Consider the following 24,816-nt stretch of genomic DNA (forward strand, 5'->3'; position numbering starts at 1 on the left):
GCTGCTGGTCAAATGATACTGTAGGTTTTGAAGATTTGCTGATTGTGGCGTTCTTCACAGCAAAATGCAATGACTTGAAGGAAATGTTGGTGCTTATGCTTCTTGATAAATCATAGAGCGCTAAAATAAAAAGATAATCAATGCTAAAGCTAAAGAGAGAGAAGAAAGTTGGATTTTTTCTAGTTTTAGCCATTTTTTTCTATCACAAGAGCTGGAAAAGAAGTCAAATGGGGCAAAAAACACGAGACGACAAACAATCTTGTTCAGCCAGATTATGCAAAAATATTTTGTTATACTAATAAGTCACAAAAACGAAACCCACAGGCTGGTTTTACCAATAAATTTGCACGCGCTGTTGTCATGGTCACAGTGTCACATTTCACAAATAATTGCTGCTCACAAATTTTGTGAGGCGTTCACGGGTCAAGTGCAATTTTGAGCGACTTTTTTGTTGTTTTTGCATTTGAAAGTGAAATGTCCTACTTTTTTCCATGTGAATAACTTGTTAAAAACTACTGTTACTTTGCAGACTTGTGATCATGAAGCACCACAGCAGGGGAAGCTATCCAGTAGGCTGAAAAGAAGTGCAGATCAGCTGCGATATTAAAAGACGGCTGATTGTTTTGCACTTTTTGCTTGGATCACCTCAAAAGTTTGAACCCTTTGAACCCCAATCAGCTTCTGGGCATTTTTTACTCACTGTGGGCTCATTTTTCACTGCAATATTAAGTCCTGCACCTTTATGGAAACAGCGCAACCATGATTTGATGCACTTTGCACAGTATGATATAGTATAACGCCATAACTCATTAAAAAGTTAATTTCTTTGATTATCTATAATAGAAAAAAAACTTCAAGTCAACATGAAAAACATCTTTACAAGTGCACACAAGGGGTGCCAATACTGGGAAAAAAATCTGTACTTCTATTTTTAATGTGTTTACATACAAATACATGTAAACAAAGCCTGCAGTTCAACCCAGTTCTGCCAAAAAGTCCCTAAACTATTCTCATGAGGCTTCTCAGTTTTCACTTCTGAGTTTTTTAAGAATTTGGTGCAAATGGTTTTGATGAAATATCATGATTTAAGCTTGGATTTGGTGAATTTTCAAAACAGAATTCCACATCACACATGACTAGTTCAAACACTGTTGGACAGCTGACAACCTGATGATTTTCTGTGGGGTTTTTTTGCATTTCCTGTCTCTGATTTTGGTGATTTATTCACTGATTTCCGTATTTATTTTATCATCAACATGTCATTCAAACCTGGATCAACTTTTGGGTTCAGAGGGTTCCTCTAGGAGCTTTTTTTTTTTTTTAAATTTCAAACCAGTGTAGAGTTATGTGGAACTCTGAACAGGTGTGGACAAGCCAATAGAAAGTTTGGGAATTTTCCAGGTGTTTTTGGTGATTTTTCTTGTGAAAAGTCTCAGAATTTTTGTCACGTGACTGTTGGTCACAGCCGAGTCACTTATAGCCTCTCAATTGCATAGAAGAGTGCAGAATTTTTTGTTTTTTTTAAAGAATCTGGTTAGATAAAATGCTGTATTTTTGTAGAATAAAATGTTTTGCTAAAACATCACAGTGATTCGCTTAGATTTGGGTAGTTTTCCTGAAAGGAATGGGACATAACAGACGATTAGTTCAAAGACCGTGGGAAAGTCATTTGTAGTTCAGATAGCTGGTGTGATTTTAGAATTTTTATAAAGACTGCATGACATTTAAACCGATAGAGGGTAAATTGTTCATTGCAACTGAGTCTAATCTAAGAATATCACCTCTTAAAATAAGAAGCTAGTTGGGAAAAGTGTTTTTCATGGCTTTCAAGTAAAGTTTTAACACTCAGTGGGTCGCTGAGGGGGGAAGTGAAAATTCTGCTGTCATATTTTGAATGACATCAGTCCAGATTATTCATGCTCCCAGTTCAAAGAGTTTAAAACATTTTAAGCTAACAATACAGGAAAAAGAGCAGCAGCAGTAATAGTTCCTTTCTCCATCTAAAGCATACACAGCAGATTTATAGTTTCTTACCTTTTCTGTAATCTATGGGGAGTTAGGCTTGTTAAATCACTTTATGCTGCACCCTAAATTCACTGGAAGAGTCCGACGAACAAAATGCCTTCAAGCTTTTTGTTGCTCCTTTAGTAAAACAGGAGGTGAACGTTCAGGGATTAAAGCAGTAAAATACGTTCGACCGCAGCATCTTCAGGTGATTAAGTTCAATTTAGTTTATATCTGAAGGTGTTTCAAACGGTCGCTCCAGAAGTTTGGCGCCAAGCAAACATCTTCACACTCTCCTATCTTCAATCTGGCACCTATTATATCTTCCAGCCGCCTCATGACCATCTAAATACCATCACTCTGTTTGAGCAAAGCCCAAGGTGGTATTAACAAAAGAGCAGCGCTGCGAGTGATGGAAGATAAACAGAAGGTGGGCTGTGCGTCTCCCACGGTCCTGAAACACAGCGTCGACGTTTGGACGGAGAATAAGGCAGAGGAGGGGGTCAGCTGCTCGACTCAACCCAGAGAGGAGGCTCTTTGTGTGGACACTTTGGCAGAGAGGGGAAGGTGAGCGGGGCCAAGCTGGATCTATTGAACAGCAGCACTTTCCCATGTGGCAACAACACAACACAAAGCTGCACAACAAAGGAACCTCACACAGACTTTCCTCTGCTCACTTTCTACACTTCTCTCTGTACTATGTTTGTGGCTCTCACTAATAAATACAATATATCGGGTTTCAAACTGATGCTTTTCTCCCACGAGAAGATGATGATCAACGCTTCCCTGTAAAGGAGGTCGGCAGAGACGACTGAAAAACTGCTCGGAGCAACAGAAAGTGAAGAGGGAAGTGAAGAAAAGAAGAAAATGCAAATGAGCTGCCGATTATGTAACATCGACCCGCCAAGAAAGCAGAGGGGGAAAAAAGTAAGAAATGATGAAACTAAAAGGGGCAACAGTTCAAATTATGTTCTCAGAATCTGATTTTCACCCCGATTTCAGTTTTGATGATTACATTTAGGAAGTAAAAATACTGAACACTGAAGGGGACGAGTGCACGTTGAATATTGAATCATATGAGCCTGTAAGTTGTGTGAAAGTGTGTGTCGGCTCTCACAGGGCAGTTGCGCAGGTCTCCCATGTTGCTGGCGTTGCGGAGCAGCTCTCCAAACATGTCCGGTGTTGGTTTCTCTCTGCACTCCAGCATCCTCACTGCCTGGTTACTGCAGCATTAAAATGCACAAACGACAAGAAACACAGGAAGTTAGGCACAAAACTTTAGAGAACAGAGAAAAAACCTACTGTCAGATGCAAATGTAGCTTCAAACTTTAGTTTCTGATGCTTGCGATGATCAACAAACTGCAAAATTTGAAAGATTTTCAGCAAATGTCATGCAAACATCTACACTGGCTGTGTCCTGCAGGGGTTTTTCTCATCTGCCTTAATAAAGAAAAGGAAAAAGGAAAGAACAAATCTACATTATCAGCTAGAAATGCATAAAAAAAACTGTCTGCAAATTTCCTAATCCTGTCTGTCTGATGGTGACGTTTGACCCTCCTGATGTAACCGAGGTCAAAAAGTTTCTTCATAAGGAACAACAACAGTATTTCAACATTACTGTTATTAAAGGAGATGTTACAATTAGCATAATTATGTGAAAAAGCGTGACTTGTGGAACAAAACTGTCTTTTTTTGGAGACAATCTCCTTCAGCGAGGCTTAAAGCAATGACACTTTGCTACTAAGCTGCGTTCATCCCTTTTAAGTACAATTGTCCTCTGAAGGACAAACTCAAATATACGTTATTATTCTCTGTGAATACAAAATGGATCAGTGTCAGGCTTGCTACTGTGTCTGGGATTACATGTGCAAAGCGTCAGCATTGTTTTTTGGGGTTTTTTCCCCTACTGAAACATTCCTTCCATCAGCCTGGAATGAACTCCTCTTTGTACTCCGACCTCCACTTCGCCCTCTGCTCCTCAGATGTGAGTGTAAGGAAGCAGAAAACGCAACAAAACAACAACACAAGTGTTGCACTTCTGTCTGAACTGCGCCTGAACTGCACATTTGCCTTGTCTTTTCGCTGCCCTCTGATTATCTTACTCATGTTGACTCTTGCATATTTGGCTATGTAGACGGCAAACAACCTCACTAAAAGGGGTAAAAATAACTTGGCAGCGCTAACAGGCTCAAACACAGAGCGGTGGCACCTCTATGCCCCCACAAACACCTTGATGTAGTGTGTTTATTTGTGCTCTCACCCCCTTCATTCATGCCTCTATCTCCTCCGCTGTGTTTCATTTCCAAAAAGGCAGATACGGAGGGGTTATATCCACTTATTTCCTTCTCGCTCGGTCTTTCCGGCCCACTGTTCCACTTATAGATTTATGTCGCCCCCTGGGTCTCCTGAATCAAACCCCTGATTGATTACTTCCCCTGTTCCTTATTTCATTGACTCGCTTTTTATGTAACAGCACACACACACTCTTCCCTTCGTGTGTGTGTGTGTGTGTGTGTTATGTGCGGATTTACCTGTTTCCTAACATCCAGGGGAGACTTTACGCACAATAGCTCACCTGCTCTTGCATATGCATGGCCGTCCACGTGTGTTTCTGCATAGAATGCACGTTCATGTGTGTGATTGTGCTTCAGCGTTCAGCAGGGACCCGTGCAGGGAAGCACAGAACACGCTGTACCTTCCTTTACTGCCACCCAGCCACAGCTTGCTGCCACATTTACTGCAGTGTGTGTGTGTGTGTGTGTGTGTGTGTGTGTGTGTGTGTGTGATGTGTGTGTGTGATGTGTGTGCATGTGTAGGTGTGTGCCTGGTCTTACCAGAGGGATGTAGTGGAGATGTAATGAACCATCTGAATGAAAGGCAGGGGGTCTGATGTGGCTCCACAGCTGTTACACACACACTGCAAACCACAAAAAAATAATAGATTCCTTGTTTTTTTTAAATGAATGCACCCATAAGTGAAGCATGTCGCATCTCTTTAAGGTCTCCTACCTGTTCGAACAGAGTCATGGCAAACTTCTGGTGTGGGATGCAGTGTTTGGCTGTGCAGATGTCCTCTCGACTCTCAGCGCTGATGTGGAAGTGGATGCGCATCAGGAGGTTCTCCTGACCACGGCAAAGACACCAAGTGATGCGTGTGTGTTCGGCTATGCTTGTTCATGTTACATACATACGTACAGTGTGTGTGTGTGTGTGTGTGTGTGTGTGTGTGTGTGTGTGTGTGTGTGTGTGTGTGTGTGTGTGTGTGTGTGTGTGTGTGTGTGTGTGTGTGTGTGTGTGTGTGTGTGTGTGTGTGTGTGTGTGTTCCTCTCTGTTGGTGCTCTTGTTAATCTGACCGTGGGAGCAGCATCTATATTTCATAAGAAGCCGACGGATTCCCTGACTGAACACATTTACTGCCAATCGATCAGACAGTGCCTCGCAGACACACACACACATAAAACACACACACACACACGCAAACACACAATGTGGAGGTCTTTAACGCAGGAGGAAAGAAAGAAAGAAGCAGAGAAAGAGGCTGAAAGCAACAGGACAGACTAAAGGAAGGAGGCTGTAAAGACATTACAGAGATAAAACTGTGGCTAAAAGCATTATTATCATTCAGATAAGAGCAAATATGGTTGTGTCTGCTTCACATAAAGCTCTATTTTAAGGAATTCTATCCTAAAATATTACACTTTTGTTCTTGTAAATGTTGTATTAAATGTTCTCAAACCAGATCAGTTTCTTAGCCCCTTAAATATTCTATTTATTCTATATGATGCTGAAAAGCTACAAATTCTGTTTCATCGTGTTTTTAACAGGTTTGAATGACAAAAAACTAAACTGAACGGTTGTGTTTAGGTCAAAACCACAACATGAACATGCTTACGTCACTAAACCTACTATATAGCATGCAGCCAGTTTATCCACGTAAAGATTTTGGGGGTTTCTGCAGCAAAAACACACAAAAAAACTCATGTTTTAGCTTCATTCCCGGGACATAAAACAAGAGAATGACATTTGATCTGCAACTTTGCATTATCTTCAGTGTTGCTTAACCATCACAACACAAAAAGACTGAACAACAGTCCAGAACCCTAAATGTTATATTTACATGAGTGAAAACAGCAAAAAGGAGCAGCAAATTCTCACAATTTAAGAAGCACCTACATGATAGATGTCAGTTATTAAATTAAAACTGATTAAATCCTTATCACCATGTGAAGGAGTGGAAGTGAGTGCGAGTTTTAGCTGTAGCAAGTGTTGCATCATGGGTGAATAATGTGCACTTTAAACAACAAATTACAGGTGCATTTGGATAAATACAGATTCTTGATTGCACAGGTCATTGACTTGTCTTCTTGAAGATACAGAAGACAAAAAAAACACAAGGGTTTCCTGACAACAAGCACTAACAGACGCCTCACAAACACACAGACTCAAAGAAAAAGTTGAGCATTAGACCAAAAAAAAAGCATAATTCTTTGAAGCCTCTCTGCTCGATATCCCTCCGTCCCCTGAAGCTTTCTGACTGCAGTGAAGACGTGGGAGTTCCTCAGACTCACATCAGCCTCCCGGCATCCCCTCACCTCTCCTATGTGTGTGTGTGTGTGTGTGTGTGTGTGTGTGTGTGTGTGTGTGTGTGTGTGTGTGTGAGAGAGGTGTTGTCGCCGACTCACAAAGCACTCAGCAGCGTCGTCCATGATGCCCAGCTGGAAGCGCTGTTCGTCCTGGAAGGTCTTGGCCAGAGCGCTGCGCAGAGCATCAGACGGCAGGACGCGCTCGCTGCTGAACTGGAACTGAGCGAAGATACTCTGCAAACATATAGAAACGCATCCATTTTTAATCGCACTGCTACAAATAAACACTTCTTTGGAAAGTTCCCTGCATCGTCTGAGCGTGTTTTCTTGTGTGTTTTCACAGACTGGAACTAAGAAATCCTCCAAACACAGCTGTCCTGGAGATGTTCTGTCAAATGACCCATAAAACAGAAGCAGTGAAACCGAGTTGTCAACCTGTCAGGAAGCAAAGTGTCGCACAACAAACCAGCCGACTGGACGAAAACAAACGCAGCAGTCGAGTCTCGCAGCGCAGCTGGCCTCGATATCAGACCGTATCAATAATAAATGGCATTTGTAGTGCACTTTTCTCCGACAATAACAGCTCCCAGAGTGCTTTGTAGCAGCAAAATAGAAAGCGTATCAAAGTGTTGCAGGAAGGAAGCTAGGCCACTGAAGTGTGTTTGGAGGGCAGCGTTCAGAGGATCAGTGGTTTCAGAGACTGTTTACATCCAGCAACACTGATTACAACCATTTACTGATGTCAATGTGCTGCTTTGTTTTATATCAGTCTCCAGAAGATCATCTTAAGTAGAGCCCGAATCAGTCAATCAAAATCAGCTTAAACTGCCCTGAATGTCGTTGCATCACGTTAATTTAGACTTCGTTTGCACTAATTTTACAAGATATTATCTGCAATTTAGCAAAATAGGGGAAGTCTGTCAAATAAAAGTTAAAAATCCTGAATACACACAACTTCATACATGTTTTTTTCAAATAACCGCAAATATCGGTAAAATAATGGTATGTTTTTGAAATATAATTAAAAAAACAATACTGTAATTTTACAGTCAAAAGTTGTAAAAAATGAATTAAGAATGAATTTGGAAAAAAAGATTTTTGACATTAATTGTGGAAATTACTTATAATTTTGCTTGTTTTGTCATTGTAATCATGCAAATGAAAAATGTCTTTCTGAGATTTTATTGGTTATTAGCTGTAATTTAGGCAAACAGTGAAAAATGAAATGAAATAATAAAAAATGAAATGTGAAATAAAATGAATTTTGTTTTTAAAAAGGTGAAAGACCAAACCACAACTCCACCTTCCACCCAGCTGAAAAAAATATCTTTTTTTAAGCCTTAATACAATTTTTTTCTTTCAAATAATGGAAAATATCTGTAAAATAGGCATTTTAACTTATTTACTTACATTAAAAAAAGTTGTAATTTTTCAATCAAATGTTGCAAACATAATTCTCTCTTTATTTACTGAAGAGTCCCCAGGTTAGGAGCCATTCATCTAAACTATGTAATAACATGAAGTAAAATTCTTTTTCCTGAGTTGTACAAGATGAATCATAATCAATGCAGGCCACACACACTTTTCTGAAGTTTTCTGACATTTCAGAACAAAGAAATTAACAAATTCCACCAAAATATGGAACATATTCAGTGCACAAAACTATTGAAAGAACCAAAAAACTGCAAACACTTGGCAAAATATGTTCTGAAGCAAGTTTGGTTGACAAAGCAGTGTCACTTCAATTAATCTGATTGATTCATATGGTCAGATTTCACTGGAAATACCATCCAGAATTGGGATTATTTCAAAAAATGTTAGTAAAAATCAAGCAAACACCAGGAAAGTATGTGCATTTTGATCCAGATGCATTTCTAAATAGTTAATTAAAGCTATTAAAATGACAAATTGTGCTCTTTTAGTGCTTTCTTGTCATGATTATTGCTGTAAATGGTGGTAGCAGTTGCAGAAATAAAAGTAGTAATAGTAGAAAATACTAAATACTAGAACCTGACAACATGCCCTTGGAATTTACTGGTTAATTTGAGCTTTAAATGCAGTGATTTAAGTCTAATAACAACTTAAACCAGCGTTCAGTTCATGCAGGGGCAGTGAGACAAAGTTCTGAGAGGCCAAGGAAGAGATAAAAGCACCGACGACTTTCCTCCAGATTGCCAACGGATAAAAATGACCCAATTTTTTGTTGGGAAGAATTCTCAGCTGTACAAAAAAAAAAAAAAAAAGAAGAAGAAGAAAACAACTATTTTTGACCAGCACAAAAACAGCCCCAAACAGAAATAAACACAAGTGGACTCGGCGGTTCGGAGCAGTGGTTGGTGCTCTGCTGGGTTTGGCGTCCCAGCGGTAATTCAATCACTGATTAGACGGATGAGCTGCAAACCAGCAGGCGCTCCGAGTCCCGGGGAACGAGGAAAAGTAAACTGTATTAAGTGAAAAATATTCCAACACGGTCACAGTTCATCAGTGCCCATCTGCCATCTGTTTATGTCCACACTGGTTCCATTTTTTGTTTGGCAGACACAAGTGTTAAATCAATAGCCTCAGTAGAAATGTAAATACATCTCTGACACCAGCAAGTATTCCCGTTTTCTAGATGTTTTCCCAGCAAATATTGATTAACCCTCTCAGCCACCAAAACCCAACGCCGGGTTCCAAAGGCAAGTTGTCTTTACAAAATCGCCTAAATTGCACCATTTATCAGATCCTAGTTGTGCAAAAACAGAGAGAATTGTAGGACGTTGAACACTCCGACGGTCCTTGAATTAATCATCGATCATGATATTTTGATAAAACACTTTATTGTATGAGTCTCGTTTAAAAATTCAGCAAAATTAAACAGTTTTCAATTCTGCAAAAAACTAAAAGTTCTGCACTCTTTGATGCAACTGTAAAGCCATGAGTGACTCAGCTGCTACCGACAGTCACGTGACAAAAATTCAGGAATTTTTTGGCAGAACTGCAGGCAGTGTTTATATAGAGCTAAAAGCATGGTAGCAAAATATCTTTAGTACATAGAATCATCTTTTTTTTTTCCAGTGTAACAACGTTTGACATGTTGAATACAATTGTTTTCTTTTGTTAAAAAAAAAAAAAAAAAAAAGTACTCAAATATTTTCAACTTCTGATTTTTTTTTACGATTTATGGGGTTAAAAAGTTGTCATACTGTACAGAAAACATGTTTTAGTTCTGTCGTTTTTCTACTGTTCACCATAGAGGTGCAGGACTTTACATTATAGTAAAAAATTCTATGAAATGAATGAACCTTGGGGGAAAAACAGCCAGAAACTGTCTGGGGTTCAGAGGGTTAATGGATCTGTTCTCTGGAGTCCATGCAGGTAAATTTTTGGAACCATAATGTGTGATAAATGACATAAAATGGCAAAGATTTATCCATTTTGTATACAGTCACTGCAGTTAAATGTGAGGAGAGAATGACTGCAGACACAAAAAGTCATTTTAATGCAGCATTCAGACACATTTGAGTGAATCTATAAACAGTTTGGTGAACAATGGAGAAGCAGGAATTGTCCATCGATATTTTTTCACCATGAACACTTCTAATCAACTGTAACCGACATAACTTCAGCCTGACCACGATCATAACTCTTCATAAGGGACCAAACAACTAACAAAGTCATCTTTTGACCTCTGAAATATTCTGGGTGGAGTTTGGCCTCAAAATAAACACGAGCAGAGCTGAAAAACAGCAATTCTGACAATCAGTTAATTGCTTCGGTCATTTTCCAATCCAAAGCAATCTTAAGCAGCTTTGTGGTGATGAAATGATTTCCTGCTCTTCTGTTCGTTGTGTGATTTTTGTTGTTTTAGGCTGCAAGATTAACAAAACAACACGTCTGAAGACAACACAAAGGGCTTTAAGAAATATGACTTTTCTTACATTTTACAGATAAAACAACTGAGAAAATAACTGCGGAAAAAAGTTGTTAGTTCTTGCCCTAAATAAGAAGGTATGACTTTATAAATCCTCATTGATCGCTGAGAGGAACCTACAAATAATCACAAAACAATAAATGCTGCATAATCCAGTGATGCTGCAAGTTTGTGATGAATATGAAAAAAAGGAGCTGTAGTCACACTGCAGCACTGACACAAGTGTTAACTGTCTACAGCATAATGCTAATGATGTCAAGTTTTATGTGATTGTGGACTGTTGGGAGGTGATACACACTGATAATGTGGATGTTTTATTGGCAGATTCAGTGCATGGGATGTTCCAGTCAGCAGCATCGGGCAGCTTACTAACAGCGGCCATGAAATTAGTTAAAAAGTTCATTTTACTCAAGTTAATTTGAGGTACTGAATCGTTTTTAACTGGTAGATCCATCCTTCTGTTTCCAGCCTCCTACCAGGGTTCTTAGTGACATCAGCTCAATTAATTACAAGAACAGAGATTATTTTATTTGCTGCAGGAAAGTGCTAAAGAATCTGATATGATGAATAATTCCAGGCTTCATCATCCAAACTAGTTTTACATCATTATTATTATTAATGTAGTATGAAATTGCATTCTACACAGTATTAGAAGAGTCTTAAAAAGTCATAAATTTGTCTCGGCAAACTTTGCAACAACACTTCAGTTTCTGAAGAAAATGAGTTTTATATGAAAGTATTTTGTAGAAGAGACAGTTGAAGTTATTTATAGAGAACAATTAAAACAAGAGACAATGAAAATAAGTTCTGTCCAATAGAAAGACAAGAATAATATGTTTAAATATATTAAGGTTAAGACCATAGAATATTATATAAAATATTAATTTAGATATTGAGCTCAAGATGCTAAAATACATATTATAAAATATGTATAAAGTATAAATACAAATTACTTGTTGTTGCTGTTTACATTGTGAAAACAAACAAACAACTAATCTGAAATTTAGAGACTCTGGCAAGGCTGCCAAAAAAGACAAAGAAAAGGAATATTGTAACATTCAAAAACCCCAAAAAAGTTTTAAAATGCTTAAAAATAATAATAATATCTGTAAAAAAAAATATATATATACATTTAAACAACTAAAAAAAGATCTAATTCAAATTTTGTAATTTTGTGGAGACACTGTGAAATAATCAACTTGTACTTGTAAAATTAGATATTTTTGACATTGATATTATGTATAATGTTGACCTGTTTTACAGTCAATATGTCAATTAATACATTTTTCTTGTAAATGTCCTGAGAAATCTGTATTTTTAAAAATTATTTTTCTGTTTAAAAATTATGAAACTTTTTTTTATTAGCTGTAATATAAAAACTGGTGACAGACGTAAAATAACTGTATAAACTTTTCAAAAATGACAGTGTAAACTTCACATCCTCTACCAAACACCAAACCACAATTCCACCCGAGCCGCTGCCTTCACTACCAAACACTGTGAATCCACAATAGGTCAATGAAGGAAACTCAAAGTGTCTTCATGCCGAGCCTTATTCAGCCTTTCTCATGTCGTTCCTTAATGTCAGGTGCTGCTTTTGACATTGTGGAACCAAGATGGCTGTGATCATGTGGAGGGAACACGCTATAAAACAACAGGCCGAGGGCTGGCGATGGGGAGACGTGATGCAGTGGAAAAAAGAAAGAAAGAAAGGAAATAGAGAAAGAGAGACGAGGAAAAAGGGAAAGTGAGAGCAGTACAGAGTGAGAGTGTGTGTGTGTGTGTGTGTGTGTGTGTGTGTGTGTGTGTGTGTGTGTGTGTGCGTGTGTGTGTGTGTGTTATGGTGGCTGTGCTGACTGCAGCAATGCGCCAAGGAGAATGGAGGGGGAATATACCCTACAGAGAGAGAGGGAGGGAGGGAGGGAGGGAGGAGAGCAGGGAGGGATGAGTAAGAGAGGGAGGGAGGTGTGTGTATAAATGTGTGTGTTTGTGTGTGTGTGTGTGTGTGTGTGTGTGTGTGTGTGTGTGTGCGCATGGTCTGAGTGTGAAGATGGGACCAATCGACACCAACTCCTACATTCATTCATCTTTCTCCATCCTTTTCTCCCACTTTCTCCTCCTTCCTTCCTTCTTCTTCTTCTCTAGCTCATTGCAGCTTCTTCTACTTCTTTCTGTGTGTCTATGTGTGTGTCTATGTGTGTGTGTGTGTGTGTGTGTGTGTGTGTGTGTGTGTGTGTGTGTGTGTGTGTGTGTGTGTGTGTGTGTTCAGGTATCTGCATCTGAGAGTGTTTTGCTGTTGAGAGAGATAAAGTGTTGCAGTGAGTTCTGGAGGGATAGCCACAGGCCGCCTCTGAACTCGTGTTTACTACGTCGGCAGCATCTTTATCTGCAGATAAACCCCCAAATTAGGACCTATTTCCTGCAACAACAACAAAAAAAGAACAGCCAATAATCATCATTTATCTGCCCGGTTCCCTAAAACGGGTGTTTGAAAATTTAACACCCCGTAAAAGTTCATTTGGCCCCGCTCAGTTGTTCACACACTTTTATCTGCGTTGCTGTGGGAACTGGAAGAACAACGCTACATCTGCTGGTTGGCAGGATGCTTAATGAAAACTGACAGGAAAATGTAAACGCTTAACACGGTGACAATACCTTTGATTTGTGCGCCTACATCTAACGCACACACACACACACACACACCTACACACACACACACACACACACAGCAACAAGCTTGTGTGTAGCAGCATCTCAGTGTGGCAAGAAAGATTTGTGAGCATCTCAAGGTGCATGTGTGTAGCAGCCTGGCGTGTTCGGCATGCAAGTAAGATTTGTGTGTGTGTGTGTGTGTGTGTGTGTGTGTGTGTGTGTGTGTGTAGCATCCCAGCGTGGGCTCTGCTAGCTCAGCACTTTCAGTCAGCCAATTAATTACAGAGAAGTGCTGGAGACAGAGCAGCGTGTAGAACACACACATCGACACACACACACATCGACACACACACACATCGAGACACACACACACACACTACTACACCGCAGCACATCTCACACACACACACAACGCTTCCCTTCGCTCAGACACATATTTGTCATGATTGATGCAACAACTGGCTGCAGCAGGGCTGCATGAGGCTCCTTCATTATGAGGGTTCATGATGTTTCAGACCTGCATCCTCGCTTTGGTTCCTTTCACTCAGCAGCTGCTCAACTCATGAAGCTTTTAGATGCTCGGTTTCTCAGCACTTATGATGAAGAAGATTCTGGTGTATTTTTAAACAGTGATGGCAGGAGAAGAAGGACAAAAAAATGCAGCATTGCAAGCAAAAAGGCTGCATTCAAGTGCCTAAAATCGAAGAAGCAGGGTTTTGGATTAAAGGTGCTGAGTGCAAGGAACAGCAGCACAAAAATGTAAACACTGTCTCTCCAGGTTTTGTGATTTTTGATCATTTGACGTAGAAAGGAAAATAGAAAGGAAATATTAACAATGAAAGAGAATTTGATTCATTTAAGTTATTTATGCAGGGAAATTGGTTTGTAACAGGTGCTGAAATTTTGAGATTTCCAAAAAAAAGAGAGAAATTAGGACAAAAAGAATGAAAAGAGGGAAACTATAGAACTAGAATTACCGCCAAAGTTGCAAGTTTCCTTTGATGTGTCCACATGCTTGAACAATAACAGAACGCTGAAGTTGCAGCCTGACAGTAGACAAATCTTCAAACATGGCCGTTGTTTTGCTAATTTTTAAAATATGGATGCATTACATGAGATCTACTCAGTCCCAACAGTCTGGAGTCATCCAGCACCAGGTCATCAGTTCAGTATCCAGATGTGAAACATGGCCACAGTCTTTCCTTCTTCTCCTGAGTTACGGCCTTTAATAAAGGTAAGAAAAGTGTTTTTGCAGCACATTATCATCATCATCATCACAGTGAAGCTGACCTCTGACCTTTAGGATAAAAAGTGTCATCACTTCATTGTTTAATCCGACCGGGCTTCTGTGTGAAATTCTGCCATCATTAGCGCATCAACCCTTGAGTTGTGATGTTTTCTGAGGTCACAGTGAACTCTGACCAAAAAAAATTCATATCCATCTATTCTTGAGTGGCTAATTTAACGGACAGATGGGCAAACTGAAAACCTTCGGCTACAAGAAAAACAAATAAAAATCAAAAAAAGCAGTGACAAATCCTATGCAGTATTCACAGTAAAGCCGTGTGTCCACTAGATGCTATTTTCCTGCACAGCAACGCACCGCATCTGAAAATTGCACGGATGGTGGGCGGTCACTAGCGGACCACAACATGGTCACATGACAGCTCTGGACCAACAGCAGGCCGCTACGTGGTCACATGACCGAGCTTTCAGCTGGACAGTCCTGCAGATGAGTCGGACAAACACACCGGATCGCAGCTGGAAACTTTCTCTTTTTTTTCAAAAACACTTCAGCGAAAAGTTTTTCTGAAAGCATTTGAGGCAGAAATAATCTGCAGCAGCTGAATCTGTCCTGGTTTTAGGTCACCGACGCCTAGTTTAGAAGTTTGAGAACAGTTTCACGATGCGTGGAATCTCCGCACGCCGCATCAAATTTGCATAAAGTAGAGTGGACTTCTACTTTATGCAAATTTGATGCAGTAAACAGGTAAACACACCAGATTGCAGCTGGAAACACCACAACCGGACCAGCATGCGATGTGTTGCTGTGTGGCAAAATCACATGTAGTGGACACACAGCTTCAGAGATGGAGTATGAAACCACAAAGTAAGCGTGTTTACATGTAGTATGTAGCAGCTTTAACATTATCAACATGCACAATCTGGTTTCTCAGCCTTAACACTAATAAAATGAGACCAGAGCAGCAAGAAATTGTCAACATGTCCTCCACTTTGTCTGGATTGTTACTCCTACCAGACTGAAGACAAAGGAGCAGCACATGTGACGGCTAACAGGCTCGTCGTGACGGAGTTCAGTGATTCAGAACGGAGAGAAAATTTCCACATGAGATAATCTTCCTTCAGTATTTCTACCGTGATACGACTTCCACAATTCATAGTGTTAAGAAACTGGTAAGCCATCCTCTACAAACTGGAATATTTCCTTGTTTTGATGCTTTTCTCCCATCACAGCTACCTTTACTGATGTGTATCCAACAAAGATAATGTCACAAATTAAACGGTAAAGTGCACTTTTTTTTCTATGGGATTTTACAAGGAGGAGGAGGAGGAGAAGGAGGAGAAGAAGAAAGAGGAGGAGGAGAAGGAGGAGAAGAAGAAGAAGAAAGAGGAGGAGGAGGAGAAGAAAAAGAAGAAAAGGAAGAAGGAGGAGAAAAAGGAGGAGGAGGAGGAAGAGAAAAAGAAGAAAAGGAAGGAGAAGAAGAAGGAGGAGGAGAAGAAGAAGAAGGAGAAGAAGAAAGAGGAGGAGCAGGAGGAGGAGGAGAAGAAGAAGAAGAAGGAGGAGGAGGAGAAAAATAAGAAAAGGAAGAAGGAGGAGGAGAAGAAGAAGAAGAAGAGGAAGAAGAAGGAGAAGAAGAAAGAGGAGGAGAAAAAGAAGAAGAAGAAGAGGGAGGAGGAGGAGGAGGAGGAAAAGGAGAAGAAAGAGGAGGTGGAGGAGGAAAAAGAAGAAGAAGAAGAAAGAGGAGGAGGAGGAGGAAGAAGAAGAAGAAGAAGAAGAAGGACGAGGAGGAAAAGGAGAAGAAAGAGGAGGTGGAGGAGGAAAAAGAAGAAGAAGAAAGAGGAGGAGGAGGAGGAAGAAGAAGAAGAAGAAGAAGAAGAAGAAGAAGGAGGAGGAGGAGAAAAATAAGAAAAGGAAGAAGGAGGAGGAGAAGAAGAAGAAGAAGAAGGAGAAGAAGAAAGAGGAGGAGCAGGAGGAGGAGGAAAGAGAAGAAAGAGGCGGTGGAGGAGGAAAAAGAGAAGAAGAAGAAATGTGTGTGAAGGCCTTATAAAGCTGAGCTAGTTAGCAAAACAAAATGTAAAAGTTAGAATCCTCAGTAAAATCCAGAAGCATGCTCCTCTCAGCCATCAGGTAATACTGTGTCCATGTACAGGGAGCTCTAAACTGATGCAGTTACAGAAAGCTGATGTAACTTCACTACTTCATTACTAAAAGACAAAAATAGAATTCCTCATCGTGAAAATTTGAAACTTTGACTGCAGCTGTTATTTGTGCTCCATCATTGGCTGCAGCTGTGCAGGGAGCCGAGCATTCAGTGTTTACATGCAACAGTATCTCTGTTTCTTCAACCTCAGTATACGATATTAAAACAATATACTTCAAAAAGAAGAAATAAAACTGGGATATTTTGTCCCATGTGAGCAGAATCGATGACATACAGATGCCTCTATTCTTCACTTAAACTTCATCCTGTGTTTATTCTACCTTTACTGTTGGGAGTGTAGAACTGAAGAAGCCACTTTGGTTCATTTCCCTCCTTTTTTTTCAACCGAGGGATCAAAAGTATCAGAGAGCGCTGCATAACCCGCTGCAAGAATCTCCCCTGCAGTGTTTTTAATGGGAGATACAGCAGCTCTGTGCTTCCAAACAAGAGTTTAGACTCACACACAAAGACAGGCGCTTCAATGATTGTTCTGTAGAGGCAAAGATAAAAACCTGAATGCGATAAATGCCTAAAATAACAGGGAACATCTTCTGAATAAAACACTGCTACTGTTAGTGCTGTAAAATGTGCTGCCCTGTTTTACTGTCACAATATTTTACTTTATGTGTGTAGTTTGTGTTTATTAGCTCATCATATGTTATGTTCTGGTGCATTATGGTCTTCATGTGTCTGCAAAAAATGAAGTAAATAATGAAGGACAAAAAGAAAAGAAAGGAAAAATAACAGTATTATTGTGTCATTTGTGTGAAATCATAATGTGTCATGATGTCTGAGCTGTAAAGAAGTTAAAGTTCTGAAATATAGAGGAGGAAATGTACCTAACAGGATTTAACTGATCTCTGGTTTACATTTCAACAGATGCAGAACAAAGCAGTGAACATAGTGAAAAACGACAAAAAAGGCTGCAAAATTAGTGCCAAGAAAAGCAGCATCACAGAGAAACACACCAGAGTAACGTTCGCTGCTCAGCCAGTAGAAAAACAAAACATTTTTACCTTTAAAGCGCAGAAGATACACGAGTCCTCCATGCACTTGTGGGTGGTCAGCTGTCGAAAACTTCTGCGGAAGATGTCGAGATGCCACAAAACCTGGGAGACAAAAGACATTTATTGTTTATTCACAGGAACACAGGTCTGTTTTTCCTTCAGTGTTCTTAAGCTTTGCTCGTTCTTATTAATTTTGAACTTTTCTGGTTCTTTCTCTGAGCATGTTTGTCATATTTCTTGCTCTGGTTTAATTCTACAACCAAAATAACCTGCGTATCACCATTAACCCTGTAGAGGCCAGCGTAGCGCCGACGCTAACATTTGCATATTCATTTTTGATTGACGGTAGATTTGAAACCAGATAAGACAGATCTATCATTCTTTTTGCATATCAAATCTGGGGAGTTCCACTAACATTTCACACGTTCACCAGGTCTCAGAGTGCTATTTTGTTGCAGTGACGAGTTTGTAAAAATACACAATAAAGCACACAAAACAAAAATCTTTATAAACGAGACCACAGGATGTTGTGCAACTTTTTAAAATCTGAGGGATACAGCTATGCGATTTCTGCATTTTGAAAAATATATGAAAAAAACAAAGGATTTTCATTTTTTCAGGTTTATTGCACTTTTAATTTATTGTTGTAGTTAAGACAAAGTCAATAAATATTATTAAAATGTGAAATACAAGGATTATATTGATGTAAAGCAAATAAAAATACTCATTTGTATTGTAATTGCACTACAGTATGCAAAAATGTAAGAATATCCCGGCGCACTTGCACAATGGTAGGTCTTAAAGGGTTAAAATATTGCTTTAACTGGATTTTGACTGTATTCATTATTTCTTTTTAACTTGCAAGTGGTGTCTTTTACATAAAGCAGCTATTTAACCAGATCTTGCTTGATAAATAACTAAGAATATGACTATACAGCTTCGTTTAGACCATTGATAACCGATGCAAAAGTCAAACTTAGACTTTAAAATTATGATTTATATACAGATCCGCATTGCTCCATGTCTATTTTTCTAGTTTTACCATGTTTTCAATAGAAATAAGCAATACCAGACAGATCCACCATCTTTGGTGTGCAGTTAATTTTGGTGACATGACAGCTCATGCTTGCTGGTTGCCATAGTAACACAGCATCCTCTCTGGTATGTTATTAGCGCAGGTGCACAGTAGTTAGAAACAGCAACCTGCAAGCATGAGGGATGGCGAGATTTTAAAGGAAAGTTATGGAAAGAAAAAAGTTTGTGGAATAAATGAATGAATTCCACTCCGTATCTGCCAGAACAAACTTTCCATTTTTAAAGCTGCTCTGTAATATTTGTGGTTTGAGTTCAGACAGCTCCAGCTGCAGCCGGGGACCTCTGCTCTGTGTGGTTCGCATGTCGCCATGGCAACCTCAGTCACATTCATCTGCTCCTGTGTGGCGCTGTCTTGATTGGTCCTGATTGATTTCCACGTGAGAGAGATGTAATTAATGGCTTCATTTAGGAGGGAGCAAAAGAAAAAACATGATTCTAAGTCGAAGTTTGTTGCAGCTTTAAAGAGGACCAAAAAAATGACAGAATCAAATGACTTCCTGAAATGGTTGCACCCAACTCTGCAGCTCCGTGTGGCGTTCAGCCATTTTCGGCTAATTGTTTTTCCCAACAGCTAAACTGAGCCGAGTGTGTTTCTGCTGTGCATGTTTTCAGCAATAAAAGAGAGGATGGTGGGACAGAAGCAGCACAAAGTTAAAAAAAAACCACATGAAAACTAGAGGAGAGGTGAGGTAAACCCCATCTTGCCCTTCTCTCTGGCTTGCATAATCAGAGAAAAGAGCTGTTAGTGCATTAATTCAGCACCAGGAAAGATAATATTGACACAGCAATGTCCCTGAGGCCTGTACTGAGATCTGCAGAGCACATGGACTGGACCACACACACAGTCGCATGAAACTCAGCATGTATGGCAACCTGAGCAGCACAGGATGCACTGCATGTGAGTGTAGAGGAGAGAGTGATAAGGGGAGGATAGCGGATGACAGACTGCATGCTGACGCCAGTGGAAGCCTCCTATCATTCCCCCCCTCTCTGTTTCTTCTCCTCTCTCTCTAGTTTATTTGGTGGTGATGAATCGGCTGAAGCTGCACAGCACTGCAGCAGCCACAATGAGGGCAACACTCTCCCCACACCCATCTCTCTTCATCATCATCATCATCTATCCATCTCCTCATCTTCTCCTCCTCCTCTTCCCAGCACATCCCTCTGTCTCCTTCTGTCTTCCTCTGGCCTTCTAACATTTGCATCATTTGTGTCTCTCTACCTCCAACTTTAACTTTTTTTTTCTTCCTGGCTCGGAAACAATAGAGAGACTGCGGAAATGTTTCAGAGACAAAAAACTACAGTATAAGTAACAAAAAAAACATGAAAAAGCATCATGTTTGGCTTTCTGTTATTGTAATAGAACTGACATGTATTATTTAATGCAGAAATTATGGTGTTTTCTTCTTGAAAAAGTTCTAAAAAGTGCACAGATGTGTTCACTTCGTTACATTTCTAAGAAGGCTGCACAATATCAGGAAAAAACCTACATCCTACATTACGGTATTTAGTTTTGTTGTATATTTGCTGCAGTATGAAAAAAATACAGGAATTTTCACCACATTAGTTGTATAACTGCATTTGGAAAGAATTATTCACGCTAGATGGATTATAGTGATTTTGTAAGGCAGTGTATCTGTATAGACGCTAAAAAATAACCTTTAACATATAATATTAGAATAATAACTGTATTTGTGTAGCATCTTTACAATAGAGCCAACGTCAGATAAATAAGAACACAAACATGCAACAAAACATAAACCAGCATCTGACGGCGTTTTGTGCTTTGGATCCTACAGCAGTCACATCATCATACAGAGCTTTGTGGTGCTGATTTTAATGCTCAAACTAATGAGCTGCGTTTCTCCGTGTAGCGACAACAATTGCAAGAAACGGCAGACAGAGAACCTGTATTTAGTCCCCCTCTCTGTAGCAGAAATATTTCCATACCAAAAATTTTTCTTTTTGCAATCAAATGTTCATTGGTAATATTTCTCCTGTTTTTCGCTCATTTTGCTGCACATGTGGAGCCAGTAGGTCATTGTACAGTTGTTAAAAATGTGCATCCAAATACCCAGAAATTAGAGTGAATCAAGTTCTGAATCGTGTGAGTTTTGTTTTTGCATCATGCAGCAAATAAAGGTGCAGCATGATGTGCTGAGTTCATTTAGATTTGTGCTCCTTTTGTACATGTGCACATCACTGCAATGAGGTATTATGTAGCCTCAGTCGCTGAGCACACAACTATGGTCAAAACGTTTTGTGAAGTTGCACCTGAGAATGTTTAGAACAGACTGAACATCATCAGTGGCACTGATTCATCGTTATAATGCTGCTATTTAATGTCTAATTAACAGTTTGATGAGGCACAAGTGAAAATGTCATTTTTGTTGCAGGAATTTTTCAACTATCATTCTGTCCTTTTGATGGGGACAACTAGAGTTTCTCTTATCAATACAGCCCAAGTTTGCTCATTTTGACTAAAGTTTTGCAGCTATTACAGACTGAATTGTGCGTTATTTTCTCATGTGGATAATTCACAACATAATCTATAGCTTAAGGCGTTAAGTCAGCGCTTCTCCTCAGAGTTGGGACTTGTGTCACATTGAAGAAAGCTTTAAGGCTAAAGTCAGTAAACAAAAGAGTACGCAGATTACACAAAAAGACTGCATTGGCTGCAGCAAGTAGCCTCAGCTGTAATTTACAGTATGTCTGTAGCTATTTTTAGACATGTATAAGGTAAGTCCTCCTGCCTGGAGGTCTGTATATGGAATATACCTGCATATATGCACCACAACACCTCTGCTGATAGGTGGCAATACATGTCTTAAGTTCTGATGACTAACATTTTGCAGTAAAAACACACACAGTATTGGATCAGGTTTTAAATAGCCTGTCTCCTTTAAAACATTACATTCATATACAACTAAACTGTATTCTCATTTACATTTTGAGGGACACGTGTTTTCTCCTGGATTACATTTGTCTGCGACGTATCACACACGTGTTTCAAATCAACATACCCTTATTGGAACCTATATTAAAGAGGTTTGCTCCAAATTTCTTGTCAGTAACAAAGAAAACCACGCCATCTTCATGAAGAGGCTGCAGCAGAGAGCAGATACTTGGTGTTTCAGTTGAGAAAACATCTGTATCTGTACGTTGATTTACTGTATTGCTTTCCAGCTGTCACATATTTTCAGCCTACTAATCATATATTAGATCAGGTGACACTTATCACCTGCATGGCAACCTTGAACATGGAGGAGAGGCTTGGAACGTGTTGTAAAAAGGCGGATAGTTAAGCCACACTGTGATATTTCTTTAAATCTAACCAAACAGAGAGCAAAAACTAAATTTAACTCTTAAAAATAAATGAGACAAACCCCAGCCTCCTCGATGACATTCCTGTATCAGACTTAAAGCCTGCTGACATGTGGCTCTTTGAAGGTGGAAACATTTCCTGCTGCTATTACTTTCCCAGGAGAAACTTCTTCTTCTTCTTACAATGTAATTGATAATGCAGTTTAGTTGCATCTGTCAGGCAAAAGAGATCTTGATCTTTGTAAAACTCCCTCATTTAAAGCTAAAACTTGTTTTTTGTGGTATTTTTGCTTTATAAAGGCTTGTAATTAGTGTATTTTAAATATCTGAAGTTGTAAATGTCAAGTAATTTGTTTATATATGGATTTCGGTTGAGAAATTTTACATAAATTGTGACTAAACTGGTGCCTGTTATTATTAAAAGGTACCCAAGTGGTAACAAAACATGGATTTGTTTGCAAAAACAACCACAAATTTCTACACAAATGAATGAATAAAGACATCTTAGATAATCCATAAACAAGCATGTAGAGAATTAAAGGCACAGCTGCAGGTATTAATGCAACATTATCAGCTTCACATGGAGGTGTTACCTGTAGATTAGCATCAGCTGACTCTCCTAAATGTCAATCACATCCGAACACACGTACAGATCAAAATGAGGCCTTTCTAGCCTGATGAACTGAACTCCTGCTGCCTCGCTGCTGTTAGAGGCTGCGCTGGATGGTTCCTGGCTCCTGGCTCCTACTGTTCTAGTCTCCTATTACCATGTGGTAAAGTCATCTCTCTCTGTCTCTGTGCATTTTGTTTATCACATGACACTGTTGCCAGTTCTTCAAAATTTCTGCACTTTTGACTTCTGTTATCTGACAGTTTATAGATTATATCACAGCTGACATTTTAACGTGTTGTGCTTGGAAATGTAGCTGCTGCTAATAAGATTAACATGAAGTGTGACAGACGCAGCACGCAGGATTATTATTGATTCACATCGATGTTTTCTTATTGTAACATGTCAAACTGAAAGGGCCTTGAAATTTGCTGGCATTCCTGCTCTTTTCTGCCGGCACTCAGGGTTTTCTCATCTCATATTGCTTCATGACCTGTATACTAACTCCATACTGTATGTTTTCTTTGGGTTTTGGTCCCTCAGACATTATTGAAACAACTGCAAACCCCAAACTCCATCCAAACCGCTGCAGCTTAACTCTCTGAACCCAAAACCAAGCAGCAGGTTTGATGAAAGGCATATTAGCTTTTAAAAAAATCCGCCTAAATCTGAAATTTATAAGAGTTAGAAGCAGTAAAATGGAAACAACCATCAGATTTTAAACTTTTCTTGAAGTAATCATGTGTGATGTGCTGTTCCATCAGAACTAAATCTGAGTTTAAAATCTGGATATTTCATCAAAATCACTTCATTCGACATATCTCGTTTTTTAAAAATACAAATAATAAACTCCCATTGACCACATTCTGTACAAAAAACTGCCCTCCTGGGTGCAACTATAAAGCCATGAGGGACTGGGCAGCAACCAATAATGGAGAGTTTTGGAGGATTTGACACTGATTTTTATGTTGCTCTAATATTTATTATTTATTATATCCAAAGTATGTACAGTCACTGTTTCTCTCCTACCGTTGGGAACACCTGGGGGCACTTTATATGTCGACTGCAGGTTTTTAAAATTTTCTGACATTAAATAAGCAAAGAAATTCCACCTTAACGTCTTCTCTTTTTTGGATTTATGGCACAAAAGGCATTCTTGAGTTCCCTCTGCCTCTAGTCATGGCTGTTCTATTTCCATAAAGGTGCAGGACTTCCTACTGCAGTGAAAAATGACCCCACAGTGAGGAAAAATATGACAAAAGCAAATAAAAAAAAAAAAACACCCAGAAGCTCTGCGGGGTTCACAGGGTTAAAATTGCTTGGATTTATTGTGCTTTTATGCCCACAGAGCCCGACTAATAGGACATGCTGAGTAATGTTTGTTTTTTTCCATGTTGCACTATCAATATTAATGCATAATTGGCACCATTAAAAGTGTGCTGAATTTGCTATTAGCTTATGATTGCAGCACATCCGTCGATGTAGGAACAACTATCACCAGATTACTTATGAAAAATTCAAAATGCGATGATATTCTAAGGCGAGTTCTGTGGCCCTGACTCTCTCTTTAAAGCTCCACAGTCTGGAAGCCCTAATGTAAGTGTTTCTAAGGAACACATTAATGCCGACATTCGCTGCCCAGAAAATGAATGTTAATTCCACTGCAGTGCCGCCCACCAGCTGGTACCATGCAAAAGACGGTAGAGTTAAAATCACGTTCATCTGCTGACCCGAAGATATGAAGAATTACAGGAATTATGTTCTGTAAGGAGCAAAGCAAAGAAGCAGAACTACAGCTAAACTGGTTTGCTTTGCTACATCATAGAAGCTGACTGCAGGAGAATGCAGCTCGTAGCGTACTGTGAATCTCTTAATTCCTAATGGCCCTTGACTTTGTCTGTGTAGCTGTTTGGAAACGAGTGCATGATGTTAAAAAAAACACACATGAACGCAAGCAGCTGTTAAACTTCTCAATTAGTGTTTGAGAGCAGAACCCTGCAGAGAACACTGAATGTTTACTATCTTAAATTTGCTCTCAGGTGCCAAAATGTAAGTAGAATGAACAAGGTATGGCTTTTCTATTGCTGCACCTCACACACACACACACAGATGCAAACACACACACACACACACACACACACACACACACACACACACACACACACACACACACACACACACACA

At 39.4% G+C, this 24,816-nt stretch overlaps 1 protein-coding gene across 7 annotated transcripts in view; it reads right to left on the minus strand.

Annotated features, from left to right (window-relative positions):
* The window catches only part of usp54b (ubiquitin specific peptidase 54b), a 92,328-nt gene that overhangs the window by 51,454 nt on the left and 16,058 nt on the right, over nucleotides 1–24,816 (minus strand). For all 7 annotated transcript variants that reach the window (XR_008599507.1, XR_004848767.2, XR_002747158.3 and 4 more), the window contains 5 exons: nucleotides 17,613–17,705; nucleotides 6,688–6,822; nucleotides 5,015–5,128; nucleotides 4,840–4,922; nucleotides 3,122–3,227 (listed from right to left, as the gene is read on the minus strand). Coding sequence is in view for 4 of the 7 variants with exons in the window: in XM_023287957.3 (XP_023143725.2) it covers nucleotides 3,122–3,227; nucleotides 4,840–4,922; nucleotides 5,015–5,128; nucleotides 6,688–6,822; nucleotides 17,613–17,705 (531 nt within the window). In the remaining 3 variants the exon portion in view is untranslated. The remainder of the gene's footprint in view (nucleotides 1–3,121; nucleotides 3,228–4,839; nucleotides 4,923–5,014; nucleotides 5,129–6,687; nucleotides 6,823–17,612; nucleotides 17,706–24,816) is intronic.

Source organism: Amphiprion ocellaris, chromosome 18 (assembly GCF_022539595.1).
Source record: "Amphiprion ocellaris isolate individual 3 ecotype Okinawa chromosome 18, ASM2253959v1, whole genome shotgun sequence".
NCBI classification, from domain to species: Eukaryota; Metazoa; Chordata; class Actinopteri; family Pomacentridae; genus Amphiprion; species Amphiprion ocellaris.